General features: G+C 27.9%; 2 protein-coding genes across 3 annotated transcripts; both read left to right on the top strand.

The window, feature by feature from the left end:
• The first annotated feature begins 531 nt into the window (after positions 1–531).
• On the top strand, positions 532–2,476 carry LOC116769176 (uncharacterized). The gene is made up of 7 exons (XM_032660208.2): positions 532–684; positions 776–923; positions 1,085–1,224; positions 1,338–1,398; positions 1,861–1,972; positions 2,058–2,153; positions 2,244–2,476. Exons 1-7 carry the CDS (start codon positions 603–605, stop codon positions 2,307–2,309), a joined length of 705 nt encoding a protein of 234 aa, XP_032516099.2. The 5' UTR covers positions 532–602; the 3' UTR covers positions 2,310–2,476.
• A 2,732-nt stretch (positions 2,477–5,208) lies between these two features.
• On the top strand, positions 5,209–8,498 carry LOC116767013 (uncharacterized). Of its 2 annotated transcripts, none has more exons than XM_032657159.2 (8): positions 5,209–5,365; positions 5,499–5,723; positions 6,408–6,561; positions 6,963–7,090; positions 7,437–7,497; positions 7,771–7,891; positions 8,047–8,142; positions 8,331–8,498. In XM_032657159.2, exons 2-8 carry the CDS (start codon positions 5,504–5,506, stop codon positions 8,424–8,426), a joined length of 876 nt encoding a protein of 291 aa, XP_032513050.2. In that variant the 5' UTR covers positions 5,209–5,365; positions 5,499–5,503; the 3' UTR covers positions 8,427–8,498. The 2 variants fall into 2 exon arrangements, with proteins under 2 accessions (XP_032513050.2, XP_032513057.2); XM_032657166.2 differs by having other exon boundaries at positions 5,261–5,375.
• The last annotated feature ends 2,527 nt before the right edge of the window (positions 8,499–11,025 follow it).

Here is an 11,025-nt window from a genome sequence, read left to right as displayed (position 1 = left end):
CCGTGAAAAATGACATTAAGAGAAGTTCACTTTTTTCATTTAAAGTTTTCCATTTAAAGGAATTTTAAGTTATTATTTAAAGCAGATAAAAGTAACGATTAAGATAAATGTATTTTTACTTATTGAGGTTTTATCTGGATTTGATAACTTTTTATTATAAATAGAACACATTAATCACTTACACGAACATTTATTTAAACATTAAGGTGAGTTAACCCTCCTATGTTCATTTAAATTAAATATATGTTATAAAAGGTTATGGTGTTTCTTAAAATACATCTTATTTCAATTGCTGTTTCATGTGTTATATTTCATATTTGTATTTAATAAAAGGAAATCTGTATCTTAAGACTTTTATAACTATATTGCTTTTTAAATGAAACTAGTATTATTCGGATTTACTACGCGGATTTTATCCGTCCCGTGTCCCGTCTGCCCGTGATCACGGTTGCTGCAAAGTAACCGAAACGTCGGGATTATGTAGTTTTTAAATAATAAAATCCGCGTAGTAAATCCGAATAATACTAGTTTCATTTAAATGAATACTCGCGAAAATCTTAGATCTCATTATATTGTTTTTTATTTTACAGTAAATATTAAATATGAAATTACAAGCCTTCGCTGTCTTTTTCGTCGTCGCAAGTGCTTTTGCACTCCCTTACGAAGGAGACAACGTTATTGTAGGTAAAAAATATCTACAAGCCATAATTGAAATATCAAAAATTGTAATATGAATAGTAAAATAAATAGTAACATTAATAAATATTCCTTTTAGTTGAATCAAATGATGAGTTAAGCCAAAGGAATCCTGTGGAAGACTCGATCCAGAGAGCAGTCGAAAGAATAAAAGCTGGTATTCAAAGTGCAGGCCTAGATCCATTGGAAATTCAAAGTCAAGACTTTGAATTTATTCCAATAACAATGTTAGTTGTGTTTATATTTAAATTAAAACTATAAATTGATTGAATATTATGTAATAAGTTTAGATGCGTAACTTCTAAATATTTCATTTATATTAATATGCCACATTAAAAAATTTTCGTTACGCTTTCTGGTAAAATAACTTCACGTTTTTATTTTCCAGTGATCTTGTAATAAGGGGATTCATTGAAAATCTTCAATTCTATGGTCTCAGTGACATTAACATCGATGTCTTAGAATACAGTTACATCTTCAATAGACTCCGCATCGTCATTTCTCTTCCAGAAATAGGTCTATCAATTGGTAAGTTTATTAATTTTATGAATCACAGTTATTATTTATAGTTATTTCACTTTAATAAGCCTAACCAAGTGAAAATTATTCCAACATTGTTAAAATATAATTGTATTGTTTAGGTGACTCAAACCTCGATGCTCTGGTAATTGGATTCCCAATTCAAGCTGGACTGAAGGGCAGGTGAATATCTTTGTACCATTAAATTTACTTGAATATTGAGTTTAAATTACTGCTTTTCAATTTGAGTAAACAATTAACGTTCACATAAAAAAATCAAATAGTCAAACAAAACGGAACCAACATACAAAGTATTTATTTGATGTAAAAACTAAAGAAGAACTAAGATCTTCAATTCATTTCTAACTTAAAAAATCGATGTAAAATAAGCGAGTTCAGATGATGTAATTACTTTATAAAACGAACCTACATTTCCTGCCTAATAACTTCTAGGTATTATACTTATTGTATTTTTTTTATTATTTATTTCATTAAAAATAGTGTCAGGATGTTTTTACGCTTTATCTATTACCCTATTACACATCGCTGTTTTACACTTCCTCGAAGTATTTAAAATAAAATCTCTTATTATGGTGTTAATTAGGACATTTAATTAAATGCCAATTATTTTTTCTTTACTTTCAGTGCGTCTGTAAAGTCAATCCGACTTGCTGGCGAGCTTTATGTTAATGTTAACATTATCGGCGGTATTAGCCTTCGCAGCCTCTCACTGAATTTCAGTCTAGGCGGTATTGAGGTAAGCCATTGAATGAATTATGATTCTATATTATAAAACTATGAAAAGTAACCAAACCATACAACAATTTGAATTTTATTTACAGTCTGATCTCGGCGTAGTTCTTCAGGGCTCTGATCGATCTGAAGTTGTCAACGATTTTCTCAACAATAGAATTCCTAACTTTTTGGAGAACAATAAGGTATATTGCAAATAACTTTTAATAATAATTTTCTCATTATATAGACAATTTTTTTTTTATTTTTTTTTTATTTTTTTTTTATTTTTGCAGAACGATATCAACAACTTTCTTGAAACTGTTGTCAGCATCATTCTTAACGCTATATGGAGTCAGTAAGACACCTTTTTGACCACATTTTCAAGTTATTGTGTTAGTGGATTGTTATGGTCATAATACAATGCTCAGTGAAGTTTATATAAATTGAATTATTTCAATAATTTTACACTATGTAACAACAAAACCGTGTTTTGTATACAGAACAATAAAAATATGTATATTGTTAAGGTTTATCTTATTTAACACTCCATACAAGTTTACTGTTTATGTTGCAGGATAGTAAGTAATGCATTACAGCTGTGAAAAAAATTAACCTTAACACATTCTTAAATTTTTCACTACAGTCATAAAGAGTTTTTACAAATTCATTTAGTATTCAGCGTTGAAATAAAATATTAATGAGATGGCTTCATCTAAAAATGTACTGTAAAATTTATTTTTTAAAACAGTTTTTAGAAAAAAAATTATTATGTTTATCCTACACGCTTCTATGTGTTATCGGATTATATACTTCTTATGTTAACATTTCGTCAAGAGTAATGAAGATGTCAATTGCAAGTGTTTGGTCCTTACCACTTAAACTATTTATTTACTCATGATATGATACAAAAAACAAGTGATGATTTATTTACTTATGATGGAGTGTTTACTGTGATATATTTTATGAAGTCAATAATTCAACAGAGCGATATGATAACACTGATTTCACATGATCACGCACGTACAAATGCATGCAATATTATTTTATCATGGCTCTTTGAGGGATTGGGATTATAAAATGATTTATCGAAGAAAATTATCTAACACCAGAATTAACATATATATTCACGTCTATGACTAAAATTAACATGTATGTACCTACAATAAAAAGAACATGCCATAACTGTTTAATTGAAAAATGTGATTTTTATTCTACAATTAATATCAGCAAAGCATATTGAGATCAATAGAAGAACACAGGATAGCTGTAATAAGCATTAGCATTCAATGGCAAAACGTGGTGCTTTATGTAATACAAGTACGTCTATGTAGTTTTCAACCTACTTCAAGAAAGGAGGAGGTTATCAATTCGTGTGTATTTTTTTTTGTTTGTTACTTCATAGCTTTCGACTGGGCGAAGCGGCTCTAATGATTCTTTTTTTATTTGAAAGCTAGTCTTTTCCGTTTGATCTCATTTAAATTTGGTCCAATTCTGACAAAGGCAACCATGAGAAAACCATATAAGTCTAAAATTAGAATTAAGTATGTGTGCTACGAATGAAAACTTCAAAAAATTTCGATTTATTTATTTATAAGGGTTGAATGTCACAAATGGTCCCGTAATGATAACAATGAGACTTGATTATGGAATCTTAAGAAAATGGAGGCGAAGCCCTAAAATGTGTAGGCATACATAATACACATTAAGTAAAGGCTTTAAATAAGGTTTATTATGTTCGAACTTCACTATCGGAAGACAAAGTTTTTTTGTCTTGTTAGTAGCCGACTTCAAAAGAGGATCAGGTTCTCAATTCATCCGATTTTATTATGTATGGTCCCCGATTTCTCGAATGCTCCTGGACCGATTTAAGAAATTCTTTTTTTATCTGAATGATTGCATCCCCTGTTTGGTCTTAAGGTCACTGAATCACGTTTTTAAAATAGAATCCGCTATAAACGAAATTAAAAAATCATTTTCTTCTTATATAAGTATTTCTATCTCTTTTACGCTTTAGACGATCATCTTTGTCAATTTCAGACTCTTAAGTTCGATTTTTCTCATACGAGATGCACGACTATGTATAATGAAGATATTAAGAAATTAAATATAATTGTATTTAATCTGGCATTAAATTATATTATAAGAATTTATAGTAACTGAAAACTGTTTTCGATTATTTATATAAGGTGTATAGTCGATTTTATGCAGATATTCGAATTTATTATAAAATATGTAGGGTAGATTAGGAAATAGAACATAAGTGTAAAATTATATTTTGCTTTTTAGTTCTTGTGTTCCTATGTTGTTTTTTTTGCTTGAAAATAATTTAATGCGTCGTTAATCTTAATTCAGTTTATTTGATAAAAAAAATTAATTTGCACTCTTTCCATATATATGTACACGAATTATATTTCAAATAAAAAATAGTACCTTTTACAGATCTGAATCGGTGTTTTATATAGAACATTATAATACATATCTCTTTTATTATAATACATGTAATATATATCATCGTTTAAAAATAGGTTGTTATAAAAATCATAAATCAAAATTGAAAATTCTAGTAAACATTTTTTAAATTGTTTATTAAAAAAGAAAAATTAAGGAAAAATATATATTATTATTAAAATAAACCACAATCTTTTTTATGACTAATATATCACACGTGATTATTTTTATCACATATTAATTTCTGTAAACTGTTAAATTCGAATAAAACAATAAATTTGTAATTTTCTTGCAAATGACCACAGCTTTTTAAGTTACATCGATGTTAAAATTATTCGAGAGGGGGAGGGGGGGGGGATTTAAAAAGTATTTAATTATACATTCGAATTTATATCGCAGAAATAATATACTATATATGATCGGGTTGGAAAATGTAACCTTGCAAACATTATTTTTTTTGTCATTACGAGTGACATATATAAATAAAGTTTGTGTTGTGTGTTTATGCGTGCGTGAGTGCTAGCGAGAGAGCGTGGTGTCTGATTGTGGGCGCGAATGCTAGCCAGAGAGCTTGGTGCGTGATTGTGGGCGTGAGTATGTACGTGTGAGTGTGTGTGTGTTTATGTATCCAGCTTTAATCATCCAAAACTAAACAACTTAGACAAAATTTATTATTTGAGAGCTACAATAATTTCATCTATTAATATTAGAAACATTAATGAAGTGTAGACCTAAAATATGCCAGTGAAGACGGGGTAAAATGTAGTATATTGTAATGTTTTTTTACATTGATCAAATAAATCGAACAATGTTCAATCAGATAATGTGTGTATGTACATATATATGTCGATTGTACAATATTATATATAAGATAATAATGTATTAAAAAGATAGGACGTGGAATCACACCGATAGGTGATTAGTGAAATTCATTTTTTAGCATCTTCGCTGACCGCTTATACTGAAGGTAATAATAGGTAATATAATAAAGGATTTTAAATAGATTATAGTATTAAATGTAGATATATGTTTAACGTTGTACTTTTAAAACGTGTGTTTTATAAAAGATATATTTACTCTCACTCTTCTTCTGTTTTTAGTTGAAATGAGGACACTCTACCTCTTTGTGTTATTTTTGGGTTTTTCAAAAGCTTCGACTCAACAGTTTGTCACAGGTATCGACGATGTCAAATTCAAGGAGATCATCCAAAAATTAGATTTAAACGTAATAAAAAGCAGTCTAAGTAGGCTTTGTAATGAAGAACTTAAAGACGTTTTGTCACACTATAATGCAGACGACTTAAAAGAACAACTGGCATCGTCAAGTAAGTGTTCAATATTAAATATAAAATTAAATAACTGTAAGTAAATGTATATCGTCACTCAAAAAAAAAATATATATATAAGCAGATTTATGTTATTTATTTTTGTTATTTTTGTTCTATAAATAACTTAACAATCAAATAAAGTAACAAAATAGTTAAAAAAATACATTTTTTTGTACGTATACTTTGGGTATATGTGTTTATTGCTGATATATATATATTATTTCCTCTCAGTAAATATCATTCCTAATGTTAAGACTGTTAAAAATATATACTAGGTATTAATTGAAGGCTCAGGCTTAAATAACAAACATTCCACTGTGAAGTGATTAAGGTTATTTTTTAATGAACAAGTGGTTTTTAATCCGTTGACAGATTAATAAATGATTATTGATTGTCTATAATACCTGAATAACAACAAGGTGATGTATAGCTCTGATACTGTTTGATAACGTTAAATAGATTAATTTAACAAGGATTTTATAACTAAACATATTTTTTAGTTTTCTAGGACTCGTTTTACAGTAAAATATTGTGTTCATATTTGTTCTTTGTAAAAATAACTAATCGTTATATCAATTGAAATATCTTAATAGTTAATCTTATATTTTTGATTTGATACATTATATCCAATATGTGAAATTAAGAGGAAAGCTATTGTAAGTCATTGAGATATTATTTCAGATTATGAAAAAAATGGTCCAATAGAATCAATAATTTTGGAATTATTGGAGAGATTTCGTCAGATAATGCGCAATGGTACGGAAAGTCTTCCGGTTTTGGATCCTATAGTGATTAAAGAAATTAGTTTAGGAGATAAGACAATTCCTAATTCAGGGTCAGTATTATTTAATGTGAAAATAAAAAAAATATATATTGAAATCACATTATTGCAGTAAATTTTTCCATCGTCCTTCTTTATTATTTGAATAGAAGAAAAAAAAAACTACTCGAAGCCTAGACAGACACATATGAAATGCTTTATGAAATACAAAAAGAATGTTTACTTAAGTTAGAGACGGAGATTTGATAATTTTCCTTTATTCTTTGTAATTAGAACTTATATAAGTTATATAAAATCAATTTAATAACGGATTCTGGTTTCAATCTTGATCCCAAAACGGTCAATAAATAGTAAAATGCAGTATGATAACATACATGTGTCAATTTTTTATTCGGGCGAAAAAGAAAAACCTAATTATAAAACAGTTTCATATTATATAATTGTTTATTTTTCAGTTACGTGCTCATCAATGATTTAGTAATTAAAGATATAAGTACATTTGAAGTAGAGAGACTTCAGGTATTATTGTTTCGTCGAAGACTGGATTTCAATTTCGTAATTCCAGCTGCCAGCGTAAACACAAGTAAGAAATATAATTAACATCTAAATAAATAATAAGCATTGACTGTTTATAATCGAATGCCAATAAGCATTATTGACTTATGAAGTCCTATGTTATATTTCAATGGCATCAAGTCAATGTTGGTCTAAAACTTTACCCAGATCCTTATTGGTTAATAAAAAGTTCCTGGCTTTTCATTTACATCTATATATTAATTATAGATAAACAGTTTCAAGTTGCGGCAAGCTTTAAAGTCCATTATTTCATACACTATAAACAAATGTTTGTAGTTGAGAGAAAGATTAGATGTAGGAATCAATTATAAAGGTACAGGGAAGGAATATTGACTATTTTAAATTTTTTACAGGCAGCTACGATTTGTTTTTTAATGTATTCGGAGGAAATATTTATGGGAAAGGAGATATGCAGTGAGTGAACTTTAGTTTTAATACTAATTTAGGAAAACTTAAATATTTCGATGTTACCATGCATTCATATGCAAAAAATATTTTAATATAGTCTATACACATAACCAAATATTTTTTTTTGATAATTTTAAGAATATATTGTATTTTAGTCTTATCTATACTAAGTAATGGCCTCCTGTAATAACAGGACTGGGCACTTCTTTATTATTATGAATGCTCATAGCTTTGTTACTATGGTCACATTTTGTTTCTTTCAAAAACTTTTATTTACAGACTCGTTATTGATAAACCAAGGATTTTCGGTTACTTCATACTAGGATTCAGGATCACTGGTAAAGGAATATTCTTAAGAATTGAAGAATGTCGTATTCAGATTGGATTAGAAGCTTTTCGGGTAAATGTTATAATACTACAGAATGAAACATTAGTATTACAGAATAAACATTAAAACTAAGTCTTTTTCATTTAGGCTATTTTAAATGTATAGTCCATAACCTACTTTTTTCTATATTTTTGTTAACTAATGGTATTATTTTGGTATTGTTTTAGCCAATGATCACTGGGATGTTTGAGGATCAAGCGATTAGTGATTTCATAGCTGCTTTCTTGAGAAATTTGATACCGGAGCTGTTAGAATTTTTTGAGGTAATATATATTTTTTTATACGTTTAAGATGGAACTAAATTTTCAACAATTATGGTGTTCTCAAAAAAATATATATCGATTTTTTATGGACTTCTAAGTTAGTATGTATAAAACATTACCGTTATAATATATTTATGTCGAAAGCTGACTTAATTCTTTATTTACTATTGTTTTCTTTATTTTTATAGAAAGACATAGCGGATACTCTGAGTTTGGTTGTACTTTTCGTTGGAAACTTAATATTGGCTGAAGTGAATATTGGTGATTTAATACCAACATCTTAATTTTCGTACTTCAAGGTCAACTTCAATATCAAAATTTTGAAAAATTAAAGAGAAATACATGTATGAAATTATTGCGTATTTAATTTATTTATCTACATTCAACCATACATCACTTTCCATAAGATCTTATTTTTAACATTAGCAGAAATTTATGCATACTCTATTTAAAATTAAATAATCGTTATCATCTTAAGTTGAAGACGCGTCTCTGATATTAGATAATAGAAGAATTTAAATTTGTGGATTTCTCATCCGATGTACGTCTAGAAAGAGATGATCCTTGTATTGTATTCCACCACAGGACTTCCACAATGGTTTATTTTATATGTTTAGGTACAAATTTTACTGCTATGTTAAAAAAAAAACTGATTTATTTATATAAAAACAAAAACAAAACAAGAGCTTTTACAAAAAGCTTTGTATACAAAAACTAATGACAGACAAGTGAAATATTTTCGAATTCCGGCAATTATATACAGTAGAAAACACACATATATTCATGGGAATATTTTTAGATTTTCTGCAAAAATATGGATCTGTTACCAAAAATCTTCTCGATTTGAGCAACTCTTCACTATATACTCATATAGAATAAACTGGTATAAACTGGTTAAAATATTTTATAGTCTCAGTGTTGCTATTGCCTGAGTATTAATTAATCATAATGCCCATGTTAATAAGAAGATAATAATATTTGTAATTTTATTATCTTCCTATTTACATTGCTTTACCGTCTGAAGGAGATGTCATTTTCAATGTTTATTTAAACGGTGATTAAAATTGTAAATAATACAATATTACCTATAATTTCAACATAGAATAATATAATAATAATTTAAATTTATATTAAAGGTAATTAAAACGTTTTCCACTAAAGCGGCGTGACACGAAGAGGTCTAACTTTACCACAGTGACCACAGAATACTGCCTCATTTAGGTATGCCCCAATTACTAAGTTGCTTATACCAAGAACTTACCACACAATTTGCTGGGCTTCTTTATATTTTAAGGTAATAAGGTACTAGCGTAAAAGATTTTTTAAATTTTAAGACTTCAACTATTTAACAACAAGTAGTATGGTAGCATGGCATACATGCTAATGAGAATTAATTCACTTAAATACTTTCCTCATACATGAATTTAATAGGAGTATTCAAATATTCTCATAATTACATTCAATATTTGTTAAGAAAAGCAAAAATGCCATCTATGGAAAGTAAACGGAACTGCTACTTACATTTCATAATGAAACTCTTTGAAACGGCCGCTACTAGCTCCGATTTAAGGCAATGTAACTGTATTAAGCAGTACTAATTGTAGTCTACTTATTAAACATTTACGTTAACTGGTATTCTATGCAGAACATATTTGGGTGTGTACGTAAAAGCATATGCATGTACGGTGTGAAAAGCGATTCGTCTGGTATTATTTAATTTGAAGTTATTAAAACTTTTTAACCATTTATTATATTATATATGATATCATGCAATTAGGATTTTTTTCAACTATGGAAAATTATACCTAACAGGTCTATACTTGTAAGTTAAAACTTGTTAAAAACAAGATCATTATCCACGTTTTCATTTGATAAATAGTATTTTTGGAGGTTTGTTTGTGCCAGGTTAGTTATCTTTAAATCAAAAATATATATGTTATATTAATTTTAATGGAATAGCATGTTACACTCATATATATTTTTTTTTAATTTCATCTTAGTTTTAAATTAAGATAACAGGTATTATTTGACTTATATTTTTAAATCTGTTATATATTTTTATATTAAAATAATTTGGTTTTCACTGCTACCAAGCAAGGTCTTTCGTCAAAACAATCAGAAACTATTTTATCTCTTAAAAACGTTAAAAAATTCTAGGATAGAGTCTAGTATGAATAATTAGTTTAGGTTAGAAATAGAAATTCCTACGCCAGAGTTAATAATAAATATATATCCGGGTAAATCAAAACTTATATGCGACATCTATTGAGTTATAAGTTAACTGTCTGTTCTCCATCTTCAAACACTGGTTCTTACTTCTAATTACTGAATGTATACTGCCAGCGTCTTCAGATGGCAGTGGTTCAAAAAAAAGGTTGTATTGTGAAATTTTATTCACTCCGAGCCTATTGATCAAGGTCTTTGGTTCAGTTATTTAGAGACCTATGCCGAAACATTCAAAGCCTTTTAGTGAATAATTTTTTTAAAATATGAAGCTTACCTAAAATTACATAACTTGTATATAAATGATAGTGAAAGTTCACACATTAAATTAATATAATAAGGCAAAATACTTTTACAGCTTGAAAGTTTTTTAGGCGCCATGATGAGGTGGTAAATAACGTCAAATTCGTTCCACTCGTAAAACCGACATTAAGAGCGTTATGGAGGTTTTGCGCCATAAAATTTTGATTAAGCCATATTTCATTTTGGTATTCAGATCCTTAATTTAAATCCAGGTTCTTCTAATTCATCTCACAAAATGTTTTCATAAAATCTTCTGACTTTATATTTCATCTTAAACTATTAAATAATTTTTTTTACGGACTGACTAGCGTAATACGTTCTTAAGTTTCGTTATATATTATATTACAATGATTTTCC

Source organism: Danaus plexippus (genome assembly GCF_018135715.1).
Source record: "Danaus plexippus chromosome 3 unlocalized genomic scaffold, MEX_DaPlex mxdp_25, whole genome shotgun sequence".
Classification (NCBI taxonomy): domain Eukaryota; kingdom Metazoa; phylum Arthropoda; class Insecta; order Lepidoptera; family Nymphalidae; genus Danaus; species Danaus plexippus.
Note: the sequence above shows the minus strand (reverse complement) of the source record. Positions and strands in the feature narration are given on the sequence as shown.